Raw genomic sequence first — 21,777 nt, 5'->3', positions numbered from 1 at the left:
TATCGATGTCATAGTTTATTCTACATGCTCTAGAAGTAAATTCACAGATCAAAGAAAGTATAGGAATGCTGTAACAAAACTCATCAATGTGATCTCAGTTTCCACCATTAGGCCGCACTTTTGTATAGTCCTTGACCAACTGCGAGATCCTGACGACTTTAATGTCTGCTGATACCGCATCATAGTCAGACCACAGATATTCTGGAGATAGAACCTTGGTTGGTTTGTTGTAAAACAGGAACCTGCATCACAGAAAGATGGACAAACATGATACATTAATTTGGTTTCTGTTTACATATTTATAGGGGATTATGTTTAATGAAATTTGCAATTGATGCAACGCTGTACCTGTTTAGATGACTCTCCTCCTGCCACACAGCTTGAATGTTGTTCTTGTCATCTTCTTTTGATTGCTCAAAGCAGTATCTGATAAAAGAGAAAGTCACAGTTGCTAAAGGTTGATATAAAAAACTTCAGTGGCCTTCATAGTATTACTGTATTTGAAAATAACACAATTCAGGATTAATGGAAGATTTAAAGATGAACAGTGTTTAAAAGACACATGATCAAAATACATCCTGTACTACCAACTCTTACTCCACACTGTAAGTATAACAACAACAGCCTAAAAAGTAACCAAAGACAGCAATTTGTTCTGATTACTTGACAAGTCTGTACATGTCTTCCAGGTATCCTCCCCACACAGCTGCAGTGTAATAGTAGTCTCCTTCACCAGCAGGGATGTAAGCCTTGGATTTTGACCGTCGCTCATAGGGAAAACTGTCCCTATGTGTGGTCTGAGTGGAAAAAGGATAAGATGATAAATTATTTTGAATGATTAGAGACTTAAGTGTTATTAATGAGGACAAAAAAGGCATTAAACAGCTTATTTGACTAAATTGACTTGTGGTTAACATGGTGATGGAGAAAAAGTGAAACCTTGTAGTAGCCACGGTGAAGTACAGCAGTCAGTTGACTAAGAGACTCTGCTCCAAAACGGCCGTGGAAAACACTGTCAATGTCCATCATGAAAAGATAATCTGCTTCATTACGGATCTGTAACCATGACAGAAATGAGGTGAGATTAAATACACAGAAGGAATCATAATCTAAGTGTCCAACAATTTCATGGCTCCATTTTTACTTGTTTTTTTACACCTCAAAAAAAGACTGATGACACATCAGTTAACGGGGTCTTACTTTTGCTCCAGCTTTTTTCTTGTAATGCTGCTCTGTATTAAAGCAGAGCTTTAATAAAAAACTGTGTAGGGAAGCTTTTAAAATGTCTGTTCTTATAGCTGGATGGGGAGAAAAGAACAAAACAAACAAACCTGAAACCAAAAACGTCTACTTTACCTGTTTTTCAATGGCGAAAGTGGCCCATTTCATTCTGCCGAGTACGACTTCCTGCCAGTGTTGGGCACTCGGGACAGAAAGAATGGATATATTGCGGCCTGGACCAAGCTTAACCTGAATCATCAAATAAAAGGAACAGATTACAAATTACTTCCTCAAACTACTCCAAAGACCAATTTAATTCACATTATGAGGCAAATGATCACGAAAAAAGACGTGAAAACAGCATAAAGCACCGAACTTCTCAGGTATCCCAGCAATGTCCTGTAACCAAAAAATCCACCTTTAATTTTTACAAACTCAGTAAGACTTGACCAACCTGTTATTTGCCATTCGATACCCAGAACTGTAGGTTACTTTACAAAGTTCCTTTATCTGGTAATCTGCCTAAAATGAACTCCCCAATGACTATACAAAATTCACAATGAAAAATTGTTTAGTGTAAGTCACTGCATATTGTATATAATTGTATAAAACACAGATGTATTCCATACAAGTTTGTACAGACCAAACACTTATATATAGCAACCCTTTCATTGCGCCACTGATGCACTGTTAAAATACTACAGGCAGCTTCCTAAAACCACTGCCACCATTTAAACAGCTTTCTCAGACACTGTTGCAACCAGTTAAAGGACAAATTGTGTGATTTTCTTGGTGTTAAAAAACAAAAAACAAAAAAACAAAAACAAAAAAAAAAAGTAAATAAAATCATGGTGAGAGCCACCCAAACCAGTTACTTTTATGTTTATTATTATTATTTTAAAACTTAGGAGCATTTTCTCCTCATTTTTATTCAAGTCTACTGTAAAGTTCAAAGCTTTCTGCGACTGCATCAATTTTCTCACTGCTCCGGACATAACACAGTTTGGCAGCCACAACGATCTGTATCTGATATATAATTTGTCTGCGGAGTAAACATTTTGGTAGTAAGATGGTAAAATAGTAGAATTTGGATTTTACAGCTTTGATCAATTCAGAAATGCAACACAAATTGCCTAAAATCCAAACTGCACTAATGGAAATAAATTTAGAAGCTGTAAAATGCATGTGGGAGTCATAACTTTTGCACGTCACAGTATATTCTACAATACAGACCATCAGTGACTATCAGGTTCATCAGTACAGCATCACATGTTCCTCATACTTTGTAAGTTGACAAAAGGCCTGGTCAACTGGGACATTCATCTGATAAAGTTACACTTGTACGCTTTTAGGAAATACTAAACAGCTGGAAAAAATAAACAAGAAAAATGAGTGTCTCTTGTTTTTTGTTGGTACAGTTTCTTTATATTTCCACTGAAGCATATGTGGGTTGTTTTGTCAACACCAAATGTCTCCCAAGAAAAGAACTGACAACACTATAGATAAAACTTTAACTTTCAAGAAAGTGATGCAATGAGATTTAGATTTAGGGAATTAGAACGTTTTGCATTACAAGGTGACTACAAACATTTTTTGTAGTATTTTTATTCTTGATTTGCTACATGTTCAGTTGTGTCAATCAGCTTAATTAAATTAACGCATAAAAAAAAAAACTTACCTGAGGAACTTCTTTTTTGTTGTCTGTAAAGATATAGTAAGTGACCCTGAATCCAACGAAAAAGTGCTTTTCCCCTGACTCAACGAAGCCCTTTATAAAACTGGTGTACCTGTTCAGATGAAAAGAACAGTAATGTGATCAGTTCATGAGAAATACACAACAAGAGACAAATATCATGAAGATTACTTTATGTAGTAAGTCACATGAAATCCCTCCCCACACATTTTAGCTGAGAATATCCTGAGTACATACTTGCCAACAGCAAAGACTAACACAGCAATTCTTGGGTTCTTTTTTATGTAAATTGCATCAATAACTGCTGGATCAAAGGTTCCTTCCCAAACCAGAGGAGCATTCCAGTTAGTCACAGAGTTCACATCAGTGCGTCTGTGGAAACAGGCAAATTTCAAAACAGATCTTGTAGTATTCCAGTTTTTCATACACATTTATTGTAATGTTTAACTCTTAGTTCAGAAAAGACTTATGTCAGGCCTTTTTTACTTAAATCATGTTGTATTGGTGATGGGAAGTTCTTTTATTTATGATGATTTTTGCTAAGCAAGCAGCTCTGCAGAGCTTAGAAGCAGAAGTGCACACATCACAGGAAATAGACCATACAGTCTTGTCAGACATGCAACACTCTTCTCCTAAGAAGGAGAAAGACAGGAGGTCCATCTGCATGTGTGGCAGGAGAATGAGGGTGGCAAAGACAGCAATATGACTGCTTCTGCACTGAGTGACTGCTTTAGGACAAAGCTGGCAGATCCAGGGGGCTTCGGCTGTTCAGCCACTGACTTGTTTTGGACTGAACAATAACGTGAACATGGTGTCCATGTTAATGGAACTCCGACAGCTTTTTCCCAACCTAGGCACTGAGCACATCTCCCTGCAGACCGAGTCTTTGGCAGAATTTAGCAGAAGATTAGGAAAAGGACACAAATCTGCTACCACATGAATACCATGCCATCCTGCAGTAATTCAGCGCGTTCACATATATGGCAAAGACTGGGAGGTGTTTGATTATAAGTCAGCCACAAAAGAGTGTGTCAAGGCTCAGAGAAGCTTCAAAGTCAGTGAAGCGTGCATGCTTGACTTGAGTACCAACAAGGTTGGTTTAAATACAACTTACAATGTGACCTGACGCTTGCTTGAGTAACTTCCAAAGCAGACCTCTGTGAAGGCTGCAAAGAAGTGTGATGTGTTGGCACTATTAGGAGCAATAGGTGTGCAGAGGGCTTTTTATAATGATGCACTTCATTAGGTGACACATGATGCAGCCCAGAGTGATAGAGATGCAAAGTGATCCATGCTAAAGTAAGGAAGATCTCGTTTTTCCTCACACACACACACAGTCTTTCTCTCTGTGTCTTTCTCAACCACACACTATCGCTCTCACTCTCTCTGTCGTCACACACTCAAAGCACATCTGACAATGGTCCTACTTCTTGCAAGTTCAGCACTGAATAAGTATTAGCCTACATGTGTTCCTAAACGATTTGAATGTATTTTAACATTGCTGTATTTAATTAATGGTATTTGTATGTGTGTTATTTATAAATAATTAGCTTTATGTGATGGACAATTTTGAAATGTTAAATTAAAAATAATTTTATTAGACTATTTAGCTTATGTTGCTATTCATTTCATTTGGCTTTTATTTATTTTCTGCATTTGCACTTATTTATAAGTTAATAGTATGAGTTCCTGATATCATATGTTGCATATTCTCTTGTTCTTTGTAAAAAAAAAACAAAAAGACAGCAACCATCAATTTAAAAATTATGGAAAACATTTTGTGAATGAAATTATTACAGATATGGGAAAAACATTACAGACTGACCTGAAGAGACATTGTGTTTACCAAAAAATTAAAAAAAAGAAAATGGATGGAATTATAGTGTTTTTTTGGGGGGGGTTGATTTATAGTGTTTTAAAAAACAAACTTCGGATTTGTTTAATATTGTTCAGGCAGAACCAACAAATAATTTTAACAGGAAAATTTGAACATTAAAGAAAATTTTGGGTTTAGGTATAAAATGTAATTTCCTGAAAACTATAAAAATGGATTTATAGCGTTTTGGAAAAGAACTCTTCAAAAATTGTTCAGTTATTATTGATCCTTTTTTGCAAAATGGGTTGAGATGTTTCCTTGCACTCATCCTGATGCACTGACTGTTGTTGAAGCACTGGTTAGAGAAAGAATTCCATGATTTGGCATTCCACAACAAATCTACAGTGATAATGGAAAACATTTTGTGAATGAAATGATTACAGATATGGGAAAAACATTACAGACTGACCTGAAGAGACATTGTGTTTACCATCCCCAATCATTTTTCATCAAGATTGATAGAAAGGCATAATTAAAAATAAGCTTATTAAAGTCATGGCAGAAACAGGAAAGACTTTGCGATACTGCAATGAAGATCACTGAGAGGTCGGCACGCATTCATCTTACGCACTGAAGAAAGTACCAGTTACTCTCCCAGACCTACTACAGTAAAACACTGGCCTACAAAGGGGGTTGGCACCAATAGGGGCAGCCATTTAATGTTGTTAATTTTTTTTATCGCATGTTAACACATTTTTATTTGTGTTTTTTCAAGGTTCTTGCTCACTGGCTCTGAACACAGAGAAACCACATGCAGAGACTTGCAATCCAAGGCCTCTTCCTCTTTTTCTTTTTCTTCCTCCATTTTTCCTCATGCTGCAGCAGTGCGTCTCATGTAAACAGGAGTGAGTGAATTTATTAAAAAGAAGAGATGTTTTCTATCTCGCACTTAAGAAAGAAGAAAAGGAAAAAAAACATTCCAAATTGACTTAAAGAGACATGGTGCTTACCACTCTCAATCAGCCAGATTGGTAGAAAGGCATAATGGTATAATTAAAAATAAGCGTATAAAAGTCATGGCAGAAACAGGGAAGACTTGGCTATACTGCATTCTTCTGGTAGCCTTACACATGAGAGTGACCCCTAATAAAACAGGTCTCACTCTTTTTTAAATAATCCATGGCAGACAATACAGATTACTGCAGCTGATGCAGTATCAGTCAACAGGTGAATTAACTCTTACAGATTATATGCTGAAAAATTAACTGCAAAGGAGGTTGTTTCTGCTAATATCATTCCTCAGGAGAAAAGCAGACTGAGCTGATCCTGAGACCAGGAGACTGGGTCCTGATTAAGGTCATCAAAAAGAAGCAGTGGCATTCTCCATGTTGAGATGGTCCATATCAGGTGCTCCTGACCACATCTACTGCAGTGAAGATCACTGAGAGGTAAATGGTTTGTACTTATATAGCATTTTACTGTACCTGGAATGATACCCAAAGCGCTTTACATCATGCATCACATTCACCACGCTGATGGCAGAAGCTGCCATGCAAGGTGTTCAACCACGACCCATCAGGAGCAATTTGGGGTTCGCTGTCTTGCTCAAGGACATGAGTCGACATGAACTCCACTAGGCTGAGGATCGAACCGACAACCCTCAGGCTACAAGATGACTGCTCTACCTTGCTGAGCCATGCTGCCCCGTGGCTTAGTCTCTTGTCTTAGTTTCCCAGAACCACTAAGCCCAGCCTGATTTCAAAGGGGAACAAGGACCCATAGCGCCGTTTGTCTCAACGTTAGCAAAAGAAATCATCGACTCTGTGGGTCATTGAGGGGAGTACTAGCTGGCAAAGAGAACAAGGCCACCATCGACATGACACCAACAACCGAGGGAAGAATGAGAATGCCGTTGCAGATCGAGATAAAAAAGATTCCAACAGTGTAAGCCATGTAATTGTTTGTAAAGTTAATGACAACGATAACTTTAGGAATGTGTGGTTGAGTGAGATGTCTGGGATAAAGGTGCTCAGGAGACATGATGATCTGTGGTATGCAACCGCACGCAAAAAAGACAAAGAGATTAGAAGCAACAGCTGTTACTGTATGTGTGTTCAGTTGCGACACCTACAAGTTTAATATTGAGACCCACACCAGTAAGTGTAGTGGAAATATTTTCTGTCCTCTGTGCAGTAACACTAACACTGGGATATACAGCTACTTTTGCTAATGTGACAGGGTTATAATAGTTCTAGGAACAATGTGACCCTTTGGGCACCTTCTGGGAAGGGAAACAGTTGTCCTACCATTATGGTTTGAGTCTTTGGGAAAAGGTGTTATTTATATTTGCCCCTTAACTGGTTTGGTAGGTGTCATCTGGCAGCATCAGCTGTTTGTATTTACACTGATTTGACCTTCACCCCGGCACCACATAGATTGAGAAGAAATCTGGAACAAAGAATCAGCAGGGAAGAAATGTTTCTCAGAGGCTTAATTCCACACTATGGTACCAGAAGCTAATGATAAACAGGAGGTAAAATCATGTTTTGATTAAATAGTAACTATCTGTGAGAGATTGTGACCAGAACTGTTTTTACAGGACACTGCTTTTTAATATAGTATAGCACAATTCTACAACAGGGTGATTCAAAGTGCTTTACAGAAAATAAGAAGCATAACTTAACATTAGACCCAAAAGAGAAACAAGAGAACAAGAGAAAGGAAAAAGAACATTGGACAAAACTGATCAACTTTAAAATTCAAGCCTAAAAGAAAAAGATGCAGATTTGGACTTTTTAAAATAAAAACTATTGAAATGCAGCAGGGAACTTAACTTGGATATAAATAAACTGAGTGTTTTAGCCGATCTGAGGCTTTCTGGGAGTTTGTTCCAGACATGTGGAGCATAGAAACTGAATGCAGCTTCTCCATGTTTGGTTTTGACTCTGGGAACTGATAAGAAACTGGAACCAGATGACCTGAGGGTTCTGGTAGGTTCATAATGGGTCAAGAGGTCACTGATGTATTTTGGTCCTAAACCCTTCAGAGCTTTATAGACCAGCAGCAGAACTTTAAAGTCTATCCTCTGTTGAACAGGCTGCCAGTGTAAAGACCTCAGCTGGTCTGATGTGGTCCACTTTCTTGGTTTTAGTGAGGAGTCGAGCAGCAGAGTTCAAAATAAGCTGCAGGTGTCTAATTGAATTTTTAGGTAGACCTGTAAAAACACAATCAAGCAAAGATGAAATAATAGTTTTTCCAGTTTTTGCTGACACAGCAGATCTTTTACCCTTGATATATTCTTAGGCTGATTTTGTGATTCCCTAATGTGTTTTTCACATTAACTACACATAAACCTGTGCATTAATCATGTTTACAGAGTTTACATCATCTGTGTTTACATATCTTTTGGACTTTGTGTACCTGGTCTTTTAATTATTGTTGTCTTTACTGTGTTTGTTGGTGATAGAAATGGTTTTACTGAGCTGTTAGCTGAGATTCTGGACTTTCTGTGGATACCACACATGTTTACAGTTACATCTACAGACCTGACGCTGAACCGGGAAACGAGATGTTAACCCCTTAACTCCCGGTAGCAGAGGCTGCAGGTCCAGAGGTGAAGCTAAACAGTCAAGCTAAGAATAAAAGGTTAGAGAAATTATAGGCAGAAATCTAGATAATGAAGCACTAAAGGTGCATGGATGGAAGTTATTGTACATATTGTGAATATTTCTCTCTCCTCACCATCTAGAAGCTGTGAGATTCTAATCCTGCTTTCTGTCTGTTCACCTGATGCTGATATTCATCACATATTGTTCCTTTTGTGTTTAGAAGGAAGCAGCTTCACAGCTTTAAATTCATCCTGTTGACTTTTTACCTTTTAGTTAGTAAATCCGGAACATTTCATCCTTCTTTCTCATAAATATTTGATTTTATAAAAATTTTATATATATGAAGAAATATTTTAACTGTTGGTATTTTAAGAGAAAACTGCTGCTGAACCTGTTTATGTGTTTAGTGCAGGGGTCTGCAGCCTTTCCAATCCAAAGAGCCATTTTTTCCCTCAGCCAGCTAAATAAAACTTCTTTAGAGCTGCAAATGTTACGAGACTTTTCAAAAAGGCAACTTAATATATATTTTTATTGAAGAGCCACCATAGGATATTTGTTATTTTTGGAGAACCACATTTTTACTTCTGTTTTTAGGTTTTAAAATAAGGAAACACATAAACCTTTATAAAAAGAGGATAGACAGACTTTCTTCTAAGGGATGTAGACATTTGTGGAAAATGATGTAAAGAAAAAGAAAAAAAACGTCCCCGGTTTCCAACCTAAAGACAAGAAAGATTTAAAAAATATTTTAGCCACATATTTAGAGGCATTGTGGAAGGTCCAGAGATCCACTTGCAGCTCCAGAGTCCCAGGATGGAGACCCCCTGATGTAGTGTTTGTAAACCAAAATTTACTACATTCTCGTCATATAGCTGTAGGCCTTCTTTTAAAGGAAAGAGACATTTTGCGCGTAACGATGCAATTAATCGCGATTAAAAATTTTAATCATTGCCCAGCACTACTTTTAACCCTTTGAACCCTGTGCCAGTTTTGTTTTTAACCCTCTGCTTCAAAATTGAATATCCATGAAAGAATGAGTATATCTCAGCAACCACAAGGTCTATTTGAATACCTTTGGAGCCATTGTAAAGGGAACACATGTGAGACTTGTTAAGATGTATAAATATCAGTATATCTGTTACTGGTTGGTATTAATAAAAATTGAATGAAAAAAGTTTCTTGCATTCCTAAAAATTATAAATATTCCTTTGAAATTATGCAGCTGAAGCTCCACACTTCTATCAAACAAAAGCACAATATGTGAACCTTATCTCTACCAAGATAAAGTGAAACAGAACAGGTTTTCTCCTCATCTGCTGTTATGTGATGTCACACTAGGAACTGGTTTGAAACAACTTTTACTGAAAGTAACACTGACTATAAAGAACCATCTATCAAAATGGATTACACACATCCATCTTTCCATCTATCTATCTAGAGGCAGAACAACACCAGAGACAGTTTGGTCTCTATGGATGGTGAGATTTTCTCAAATTCTCAGTATGACAATGACAGCAAGAGAAAATTGATCTCAGATGACAACACATACATCCTGGCTCTGGACGGGGACACAGACTTCCAACCTAAAGCAGTGATTCTGCTTGTTGACAGGTCAGCAGCAGACAAACTGATTTATTTTATTGTGGCTCAGGAACAGAATCTCAACATTTCGCAAAAGAAAACATGGACAGGGAATATTTAAGTTTTGCTAATAGTTTTGTTATTAAAATATCTCATTAACAAACAGACTGAGGATGTATGACAATCTAGGTGCAGCATGTGGTAGAATCCATCCTACTGGCATGGGTAAGTTGTCACATTTTTTTTTATTACTCCCCCCCCCCCACTTTTTTTTTCTATGATTCTGTTTTGACCAAGCGGCAACCTCCGCCTGTAAAATGAGAATCCTATGTGGAAGTGCAAAAAAATTGCAGTTCACCTCTCATCCACTAGGGGCTGGCTTCAAAACAGGGCAAATCCTCATAGACCCACATGTTAAAAAGGCCGACTTTACAGCAGAAATAAACATGTTTAAAGTCTGGTACAAAAATCCATTTTAGGATTAATAGGTCAAGTTTACCTTCATGACAACTGTGAGGGGGGTGAACTCTTTTCTAACTCATCCATTAGGATGTTATTTAATCTTGAAATTCGGCAAAATTAGTGCTGTGTCCTTTTGATTGACAGGAATCCAGTATCCACAGAAAGAAGGGAGAGTGCTGCACAACCGCGGTTTTTAGCCGCCTAACAACATGCCTTAGCTTTAGCCCGCCTACTTCCGTTAGCTGGTTAGCTACCGTTGCTCAGGGTTAGCTGGGTTAGCTCTTAGCTACAGGCAGCTTGGAGTTTAATGGTTGTCAATCATCCATTCCCACCTTTACAGTCCCCCTCTCAGCTCGACCTCTTTGCCCACTTTTGGATTTTCCGGGACTAACGACACGCATGACGCTACCAAGATGGCTATAGTGGGAATGCCCAACAAGCTTCACTTTTGCTCTTCAGAAACCTATGGGAGACATCACGGAGGTTCCGTCCATCTTTTATATACAGTCTATGGTTTTGACACACATACACATAAATTGGCACAGATAGATTATTCTAGTAAATTTAGTTAATTTAAATGATAAAATCAATGGTATGTGTGGTTCTTTGACAATTTCAAGATGCTGAGTGAGACTGTGTGAGATTAAAGGTCCTAAATGGTAAATACTGTAACATATTGAGTCATTTTTCCTCCATCCTTCACAAATATTACAAACAATTCATTCATAGGTAACCTGGTTAGCCCATTTTATGGTCATTTATTGGATGTGGGAATCTTCCTGTTGATGTAGTGTGTCCTCATAAGAAGTTTCATGATGTTTACCCAGTGTTCTCCACCTTGGGTAGACAATAACTGAAAAATCTTCCAATCTTCCAAATCAACATGACTGAGTGTGAATATGTTTCCTCTGTTTAAATTTTTTCTCATTTCTTTCTTTTTTTTTTACCTCTTTTTTTTTTAATCTCTTTTCACAACCTTCTCAGGACCCATGGTGTGGTACCAGACGTTTGAATACGCAGTAGGCCTGGCTTCAGAAGACAGCTGAACATGATATCCCTACATACCTTCATACATACATACATATTCAAAAAATATTTAGCTTTACTGAGGACTGAAATAGTTTTGTTTAATATGGCTTGAACATGTTGAAAGTGTGGTTTCCAGCAGATGTTTTGGTTGATTGCCACCACCAGAAACTTAATTTCTTTCAAGTTCTCTACATTTACACCCTTATGATTTCCAGACATAAATTTTGTTTTGTCCAAATTTAATGACACTTTATTTACATCAAACCAAATTTAAAAATATACAATTCTGAGGTGATAACCTTAATGAACTGCTCTAAGTTCTCCCCTGAGCAGGAAATATTAGTATCATCAGCAAACAAAACAAACTATTTTTTCAGAGACTTAAATATGTAATTTATATCTAAAATAAAAAAGTTTTGGTCCCAATACCAACCCCTGAGGAACACCACAAACAATGTCCAAGTATTAAGACAGAAAGTGTTATCTATTGCTTAAATAACTTTTCATTCATTGTAAAGCCAATTCCCTGATCCCATAATGCAGTTTCTTAAATAATATGTCATGATTAATTGTATCAAATGCTTTTTAAGGTTGGCAAACACCCCAATTGCAAATTTCTTTTTGTCAATGGCGCTAGTGATTTATTCTACTAGTTCCAGGACTGCCGATGATGTGGATCTTTGTGAACTGAATCCGTATTGACTTTCTGAAAGCAGTTTATGTTTATCAATGAATTTGTCCAATCTGTGACTAAATACTTCTCAGATTTTAGAAAATTGAGGGAGTAATGCAACAGGCCTATAACTAGTAAATAGGTGTCAGTCTCCAGTTTTGTACAGTGGGATGACTTTTGCATTTTTTTTTTTTTTTTTTTAAATTTACCAGTTCAGAATGATAGGTCACAGATATATGTCAACGGTTTCACAATGGCCTCGATAATCTTTTTGATTATTGTCATGTCTATGCCACTGCAGTCAGTTGATGTTTTGGTTTTGCATTTATTTACAATACCTATGATTTCTTTCTCCTTCGCTACAATTAGATACATTGAGTTTAAGTTTCTGCTTATTAATGTTTCATTCCTTCCATCAACTAATCCAGGGTCAATGATTTTTTCCGCCAGCTTTGGCCCAACACTCACAAAATAGTTATTATAGTTATTAACCACATCATACATTCTATTCATACTTAAATTATCATTAAAATATTGTGGGTAATTAGTTTGACTTGAACTTTTTCCAATGACATTGTTTAATATGTTCCAAATACCTTAATTGTTATATTCCTTTCTAATAATTTGCTATAATATTCCTGTTTTGAATTCTGTAAAATAATTCTCAATTTATTTTTATATTTTTTATATTATTTTCAGTTTCTTCTGTTTTATATTTTATGAATTCTCTATAGAGTGTTTAATTTTTTTAAAAGCATTTTGCAATCCCTTTGTGATTCATGGTGAGTTTAAGTATTTCTTTCTTCCTTTGTATTTCTTAATCGGACAGTATTTCTCAATAATTGGAAGGTATACAGAAAAGTTTCATATGCTTTATCAATATTATTTTCACTCAACACTGTCTCCCAGTTCTGGCTAAACTCATCTTTAAATGCATTAATACACTCATTTTGTTTTCTAACAGGTTTGTAAAAATGTTATCTATTAACGTGGCACTGCAGGAAGTAATTCTACTGGGTCGAGTCATTTTGGGGTAAAGGCTCAGACCGTGCATCAATAAATTGTTTTGTTGGTTTGTGATAGTCACAAACCATTGTGACTTATAGTCTGATCATTTAATATTTGAGCAGTGGTGCAGTTTTCATATTTTGTCATCCTGCTATATTGTTTGAGCACCTTGGAGTTTAAATTAATATAAAGGGAGGCCTTTGGTATCAGGTTCCAATTTACTGAGTAAACGCCATCAAATTATGTGCATCAGAGTTTTATCCAGTGTGCTAAATTAATTTAAGAAAGCTGAATATTTAAAGTAAACCACAATTCCTTCTTAAACCTAACCGAGTAGTTTTGATGACAAGATGCAACCAAGCAGCCAGTAAGTCAGAAAGTAAACCTAGCTCTCAGGACTTCGTTGTCTCATTGACAAACACTTCAGGATGTTGGCATGTTTGCTCTAACCATCTGATATGCTTGGGGTTTATGTTTTATTGCACTGAAACGGGATTAAAAAAGTGAATCTCTCACAGAGGTCAAAGGGAAATAGCAATAGAAAAAATTGTTGCATACTCCCCATGGTAACAGAAGCACTTGCTGCTACAGGATTTCACTAGTCTTCAGTAACAGAAAAGCACACTCATCTATGTTGATGTCGGGTCACATTCCACATCTATGCTGTCATGAGCTCTTCGGTAGCTTTCACTGTATGCCCTGTGTCTTTACCAACTGCCCCATGAAGCACTACTAAATTTAGCTTTGTAAACTCCCCAATTCACCCATTTATTTATTTCTTTATTATTTTTTTATTTACTTTGGCACTTAACACTCACTAGTTAACACCAGACACATTCATCAGCAGCAGTGCAGACCCTTTCCATCACACCGCTCCTATGATGTTTCATACTTCATACATTTCTCTTCCCATTAAGTTCATTTAAATTTTAGGTGTATAAAAAATATTGTTGTGCAGTTCCTCCTGATCTCTCTGAAACATCCATTCAATATGTATTTTTTCCAACCGTTACCAGTATCATAATGTCATAGGACCACATAGTAAGAATTGCCAGGAACAGCTAACAAATACAATGTTTAACACTTAGCGCATGCTACCTTTTAACCCAATAAAATGTTATGAATTAACAAGGAAACTGACCACACCTGCTTATGACAGTGCTTGTCTGATTACCTTTGACCCTGCAACAGTAAATATGTGACTCTTTATTTATTTTTCTTCCCTCAAATCAGAGCGTGTTATCTTCTCACAAACTCTAATGGCAAAATTATCTCTCTAGAATCCTTTAAAAAATTCCTGGATCCAGGCAGGGATCTGTATCACCCCCAAAATCTAGTCACTTGTTCCTTATTCCATTTCTGAGATACCCTGAGAATTTCATCAAAATCCATCCATAACTTTCTGAGTTATGTTGCTAACAGACAAAGGAATGCTGCAGAATACATAACCTCTACTTGGCAGAGGTAATTAAATTTTGAGATATCATAAAGCCATTAACATGTGAATTGTTGTAAGATGCAACAATATGCATCCCATAATATTATATAAGTTTTTAAGGCATCAGAAAAGGCAAAGCCATCAGGAGAAACAACTCAGTATCAACTAAAAAAGAAAACATTTGTGGTCTAACCAGCTGAACAATAGACTTACAATAGACTTAGAACAATAGCTTACAATTATCTGTAACTGTGACAACAGAGGATCCTGCTTCATCTCTCAGTTCTGCATTACTGATTTTTATGTACAGATAGCTTTCTCTGGTATTAATAGTTACCTGCTCTCTCTCACTCTCTCCATATCATGTCCTGACAGGTGCTTTTCAGTTCATCTTCAAACTTGCTGGTACAACTTTTATCATCATTGCAAGCGTTCCTCCCGTGTTTTACATCATCATCTGTTTCATAACCAAGTCCAGCATGTTATGTTATGTTATGTTATGTTATGAATTGTTATGTTATGTTATATTATGATTTATCCATATTGTCAGTCACATTACATTACGTTTCTCCTTCAGGGATGATTATCTCTGGTCTGATGTATTTCATCTGTATCTCCAGTGGATACCTTCTACTGACCATCTACTCACTGGTTAACATGACAATGTGTCTTGGAGATTTTATCTTTGTCATCAGCGGCATTCTGAGGACATTGGCGATAGATAATTATCTACCATTGATCTCTGTAGCATCTGTGTCAGTAAACTGTAGTGGGAAATCACACATGAGACTTTACTGTGTTTTGCAATGCATAGGCTCTAACAATACCATCTTCTATAATCAGGTATTTAACAAATGAACAGAAAATTTTTAATGAAACTATATTTGTTTGAAAATGTTTAGCTATGATTTGAGATTTTCTTTAAAAAAAAAAAGAAGATAGAATTAATTTGTTTTACCTACAAAATCCAGCCCTATAACTTATTTTCACGGGTTAATTAAATTAGGAACTAGATTAAATACAACCCATCACATTTGTTTAAGTATTTGGTGCAATAAAGAGAATTTTTTAGGTATTTTATTTGTCTTTTTTAATTTTTACTAACTTTTCCTGTCCAGAATCACAGCAAGCAGCAATAATAGTCTGGCTGCACAAAGAGATTATTTTAACTAGCCTTGTTTGTAATGCCTTGTTTTTTGGTTGGAATTAATAAAGTTGGAACCTGGCATGAATGGAAAAAAGTTTCAGGCATTCCTAAAAAATATAAATATTCCTTTGAAATGATGCAGCTGAAGCTCCACAAATTCTGTCAAACAATAGCACAATTTGTGAACCTTATCTCTGCCAAGATAAAGTGAAACAGAAAAGGTTTTTTCCTCCTCTGCTGTTATGTGATGTCACACCAGGAAACTGTGGAAGAGAAACTCCGGATCCATCTGTAGGATATTTCAAACAATTCAATTTCAAATGGAACAATATTTCTAACTGTTCTCCTTTAAAAATGTAATTAAAGAGCCTAATTGATATGTTCATTGACATGTTATTTATCCAAAAAAAAGTAATATTGCACAGCAGAATAAGATTTGTGTTAATGGCTTACCCTTTCATCGTGCTTGGCTGAGCATAATTTCTGTAAAAGAAGAGTAAAGGTCAAATTTAACATAATAAAAAAAGAATATTATTTTGTGACAAGCGCATATATTCTAAATAAAAAAAAAACTAATAAGAATAGCAAAAATAATATACAAAAAAAAAAACAACATTTATTCCTATGACAAGCAACAATAAGAATATGATAGTAGCAATTCATAAAGACACGCCACCAAATTACCAGTTTCCAGAAAACAAACAAAAACAAACCTGCCATTTTACTGTGCTGCGTCAAAATAATAAGCCTTTAAAAATTCATTTAGATATCTTGCTTAATTTCTTTCATTTTTTTGGTAAACCTGCCATGATTAATAACACTTTCAGTCTTAAAAAAACAGTGCTGTCAAAAATCACAAAGATGAGTTTTAGCATCCATGGCAGTGACACTTATTTCCACAAAGGGTAAAATCACTTCAAGATACCATAAAACTATTATTATACAAACGAAGACTTGGGTGCAGGAAAATGGAAAAGTATTAAGAGCAGTTAATCAAAACATCTATTTAAAGTATTTTATGCATAATAGTATATTGTTTTAAGATGCGTGAAGGTTCTTGCACATCCTATTATTTGTTGTGAAGGTGGCTAAAATGGTGTACTTTTGACATGAACTACGTAAGTCACTGAGTGTTATAGAGCTGTAAACCTCACAGTCAACAGAAAGTGTTTTCTCACCCAGATGGGATGGTCAGATCTCCAATGCTCCAGCTGTCTTTCTTTGGGCAATTGTCGTACTTTATTGTAGTCTCCTCTATGGACTTCACACCTTGATCAGAGCTGGGATCACACAAGCTTAAAATGGAAATATATATATTTTTAAATTACACAACAATGCATGTGAAAAATAAAAGAAAGAGTAAGCGGTTTGGTTTTAAATGTTGTGATATAACTGATGACTTTTTTTTTGTGTTAAATTCCAGCTCTGCATTACAGAAAATTTTGCTTCACTTACCTAAAACCTGTGATGTTTGGTTTGAAGTAAACATAGATGATACTGTAAAGACAGACAACATTTTATCATTTTATTTATTTATTTAGGAAAAGTTCAGTTCAGGATATGACAAACTGTAGTCAGCAGTTAGTAGGACATAATATTAGAACATAATGGGTTTTATATATATATATATATATATATATATATATATATATATTGGAGCTGCTCATACAGAAAATAATATGACACAAATTGCTGTACATAATAAACAAACCTTAACACCCTTTACACAACACAGTGAAGAAACATTAGAGCAGGGAAACATCAATAACATGCATGGGATTTGCCAGTCTCAATAGTCATTGAAACTATTCAATGAAATAAGAAGAAACTTTTTGTACTGACCAAAATTTTCAAACCCAGCAATATGCTCCAATATCACAGTACTTTTATAAGGTTGATATTTTACATCTCCAAGCATGCCTGATGAATGGTTAATAATCTTTTTTTCAAAATTGACCAATTTGGACTTGCGGGGGATACAACAAACAAAACAACAACAACAAAAACATTTTAGATAGCAGGTTGTAATGCATAAAATAGGAGCTTTTTTTTCCAACAACAAAAAAAAAAAGTTTTCACCAACAGGGGTCAACACTTTTGCAAGGCAAAGAAGTATATGGTGACATTAGATATTTCAAGCCCTAGCAAACAAGTAGTAATATGTAACCAGCAGTCATGATAACAAAAGTCAAACCCAGTAAATAAATTACAAAACATGCATATTTTGTTGTTAAACATTAACATTTGCATTTTCAGGAAAAGAAAAAAACATTTTAAAAAGCAAATGAATCAGGTGGCTGAACAAAGTATGTGTATGTAAGAGAAATGCAATATGCGCATATGTGTTTGTCTTTGGCGATCCCTGTGTGTGTGTGTGTGTGTGTGTGTGTGTGGCCTGGCAGGTTTCTGTCATCTGGGGACTGGACAAAGATTAGCTTCAAAGATAAAACAAAACAAAACACACAACAACAAAAAAAAACTCTGCTCTTTCACCTTGAATCTCACAATTGCAGGTGTTAGAAATACATGAACTCTGGTCTGAGGCAAACTGGAAGGTTTACACAAATACACCAAGCTTGGCAAAAGTTGTTGCTGACAGAAAAGGTTACACTGAGGTTTCAAGGATCAGATAACACCACCAGTTACAAATAACCAGTTTATACTCAAGCTGCACTAAGCGATAATCACGACCCTTTCTTTTCTAACTTCTATTCTTCCACCCATCTCCTTACCACCAAAATAGGCAACTGAAATATTTAGTTGAATATGTCAAAGTCCTACACATATTTTACTATAGTAACAACATTACTGCCATGCTTCGCATTTGATCTATTTAAAATCGCCTAACAGATGGAGGTAACAGTAGGTCTGAGCAGAGTCCCTTTACTTACAAACCAATCCTCGGGGAGCATGACACAAAGACAACCCCACAACAGAAATGCGAACCAGGAAGTTCCCTCAACGGATGTATAATTCAACCACATTTTCTCTATTATAGTATTAAAAGCAACTTAACGTCACCTTTGTATGCATTAAATCACATATATTTATCGGGATTAATCACAGTGAAAGAACTAAAATGATATAACTAAAATATAGCCTACATATATTAATATAGCCTACATATAGCCTATATTAAACTAAAACATTTTTATAAGGTAAGTAAAATTAAAAATAATAGTAATAAAAAAAATTAAAAAGACTATAGCCCCTGTTGTTAAAAATTAACGTTTAAATAAAACAACAGTTTTCATAACGGTCCAGGAAATGTTTAGGACGTCGCCCCATAAACTTCCGCATGAAGTGCGAAACGGAGAACCCAGAATGCGTAATTATATGCAATGATTATAAGGCCTACTTTCCCCCTATGTCCGATTATTTATATTTAAATGTGATCTGAAAAATAAGGGGGAAAAATGAAAACCCAAATATTTATATCACAGTCTCTTTAAACATGATATGTCACCGTCGCTTTATATCGGCTCCCACGTGCAAAGGTGTTCCCCTTATTTTAAAAATAAAACACATTAATTTTGTGATCTTATGTAGTTTGACGAATAACACAACAGGTACACAACTTACAACAAAATGACGACAAGAAGCGCTCCGATGAAAAGGTTGGATTTGGGGTTGGTTCGCATCATTTTAAATCCATTAAGTCTGCGACTGTATAGAACTTGAACACTTTAAACAGGACGATGGCTTAAACTTGAGCAATTGAAAGAGGAAGAAGCAAATTCTCCGAACTGCGCTTAAGCCAGGCCCCCCTCGTTCGTAGCAAATGGGTCTAACCCGTCACAGCCCAGCACCTCTTAGAGGAGGCGTCAGCTCTTCTGTTATTCTGGTACTCAGTCTTGTTTTCTGCAGAGCTCTCCATGAGGGCGATGAGGGCTCTGGCTTTCTATCCTTTATTGGGATGGATTTTTATGTCTGAAGAAACAAACATGTTAGCAATTCAATTATCTATTTATTTAACAAACAGGGGCTTCGTCAAAATGTGGAAGAACCATACAGCCACAACAGCCAGCAGCCTCCCCTGCTGTAGGCAAACCCTGCTTTTTCTCAGAGCCCTCGATATACTCAGAGTTGCGTCATCCGTTAACTTCGCCGTAAGAGCGACCACGTCAGTCATGCTAGACTACTACGGAACAGACAACAGCCATCGGATTACTGAGGGTGGATACTAAATAAACATATGATTGCTGCACATTCACGTTTGTCACTGAATGCATTAGTATGTTCATGTTGATTTGAGCGAGTCATGTTTGACAATAAACACTAAAGATCCCCTTCAGACAGGACTCTGTCTCTCAGCTGCATTTCAATGGTTTGCATTTAAAAGTCGAAATCTGCACTGTCTCTCTTAAGCTGATTTTTTTTTTTTTTAACTCGATCATGCTTAGTTTATGTTCTTCCGTTTTTGTCTTGTTTTCGTGCTTCATATATTCTTATGTAATGTTTTTGTAAAGCCCTTTGAATCACCATGTTGCTGAATTGTAGGCCTACTGTATAAATAAACTTGAATGTAAAAGGAAATGTCTGGGTAACAACTTGGTTTAAATAAAACCTCACTTGACCATGGTTGGACCAGGACCGACAGGACAAGAAAACAAAACCCTTCAAAAAACAAACTTTTCAATGACATAAGAAAACAGGGCAAGGTAATAAAGTGAAAAGGTCAGTTTCAGTGTGCATAATGAAATGATAAAAATAAACCTTGGGGAAGGAAAAATGACAAACTGATGGATGTCAGTGTTCCTGCCTGCTGCTCCTGAACAATTTATTTGAATGACAGTAATGGCTAAATTAGCTACAGAACGTAAACTGTAACATGAGCTAATATCAATAAGTGTTACCAATTAAGTGAAGAAGTATGCATAAAAAAGTAATGCAAGAGTAAAGAGGGAAGATGAAACAATGATAGTGAGTGAATAGAGATGCACAGGGAATTGGTGAAATATAGGTTAATTAGGAATCAAATATAGGTGATTATTAGTCAGTTATTGGTGCATGGAACATGGAAAGCAAAAAAGGACAAGGCAGTTTTAATAAATATATAAAGAGTTTAAATAAAATGTAATGGAGAAAAGTCAGGAAGCTCTGGATAATTACTTAACAGGTCACCCACTCTGTGATTTTCTATCATATGTAATGGTTATATATAACATTTTACAGACAAGAAAACAGTCAATCATGGTGAACTGTGCAGCATATGGATGCTCCAACCAGTCTGAGATGCTTCCCAATGTATAGATTCCCGAGGGACCCAGAACAGAGGAAAAGGTGGCTTGTAATGGTCGACAGGAAAGATTTTAATATAGCTGCACGAATAAGCAACAATAAGAAATTATGTAAGGTACATTATGTCTACAGAGGTGACAGAACAATACCTTTTATTTACATTTTTAATCCATTTCCACTAACCTAAGTCATATTGAACATCAAATTCTATGACTCTTTGAATAACAATGCACTTGATCAGTACACTGAAATAAATAAGACTGTGACCACACTTATCCAAACTAAACAAAAAAGCTGGGAGGCTATGGGGTAAAAGGATAATATCTTTAACATACAAAGGCAAAATACATTTAAACAAAAACTTATCACATTGAACAGACATAATTATTTTAATGCAGGAGAATGTGCATGCATTTTTGTGACTTATAAGACTGATATGGCATCGACGTACCTCCGAAAACGAATGGAATGCATTGGCGATAACCGCAATCTGATCTGGTGTTTGGAACTATTGAACGTCCACAGTAACCCGGAAGTGCGCCGCCATTTTTTTGTACACGGGAGTCAATGAGAGACTCTGAGTATTCGAGGGCTCTGCTCTCTGTGGGTGTGGGTGTGGGTGGGTGTGGGTGGGTGTGTGTGGGAGGTGGGGGTTTATGGGAGTATGTGTACATGTACATACATGTAGGGGTGAATGTACGTGTGTGAGTAAAAGTGAGAATATGTGAAAAAGAAAATATATGCATGTAAATGTAAGAATATATGAATGTGAAACTGAATGTATGCATGTATGCATTTATGTATGTATGTATGTATGTATGTATGCATGTATGCATGTATGCATGTATGTATGTATGCAT

At 36.2% G+C, this 21,777-nt stretch overlaps 1 protein-coding gene across 2 annotated transcripts; it reads right to left on the bottom strand.

Annotated features, from left to right (window-relative positions):
* Positions 1-19,449, bottom strand: LOC121642015 (globoside alpha-1,3-N-acetylgalactosaminyltransferase 1-like). Of its 2 annotated transcripts, none has more exons than XM_041988467.1 (11): positions 19,259-19,449; positions 17,132-17,173; positions 16,855-16,971; positions 16,130-16,159; positions 3,152-3,286; positions 2,900-3,008; positions 1,357-1,479; positions 940-1,056; positions 664-797; positions 349-426; positions 1-242 (listed from the first exon to the last, which is right to left on the bottom strand). In XM_041988467.1, exons 1-11 carry the CDS (start codon positions 19,318-19,320, stop codon positions 95-97), a joined length of 1,095 nt encoding a protein of 364 aa, XP_041844401.1. In that variant the 5' UTR covers positions 19,321-19,449; the 3' UTR covers positions 1-94. The 2 variants fall into 2 exon arrangements, with proteins under 2 accessions (XP_041844401.1, XP_041844409.1); XM_041988475.1 differs by having other exon boundaries at positions 1,357-1,470; positions 19,259-19,445.
* Between the last annotated feature and the right edge of the window lie 2,328 nt (positions 19,450-21,777).

The sequence above is a fragment of the Melanotaenia boesemani genome, chromosome 1 (assembly GCF_017639745.1).
Source record: "Melanotaenia boesemani isolate fMelBoe1 chromosome 1, fMelBoe1.pri, whole genome shotgun sequence".
NCBI classification, from domain to species: Eukaryota; Metazoa; Chordata; class Actinopteri; order Atheriniformes; family Melanotaeniidae; genus Melanotaenia; species Melanotaenia boesemani.
Note: the sequence above shows the minus strand (reverse complement) of the source record. Positions and strands in the feature narration are given on the sequence as shown.

Excerpts from the sequence above, each read along its gene's own strand:
- LOC121642015 (XM_041988467.1), bottom strand. The coding sequence starts at position 19,320 with ATGATGCGAACCAACCCCAAATCCAACCTTTTCATCGGAGCGCTTCTT. Across the intron at positions 16,972-17,131 it reads CCAAACATCACAGGTTTTAG|CTTGTGTGATCCCAGCTCTG; the intron begins GTAAGTGAAGCA and ends TTCCATTTTAAG. Across the intron at positions 3,287-16,129 it reads CAGCCAAGCACGATGAAAGG|ACGCACTGATGTGAACTCTG; the intron begins GTAAGCCATTAA and ends CTGTTTCCACAG.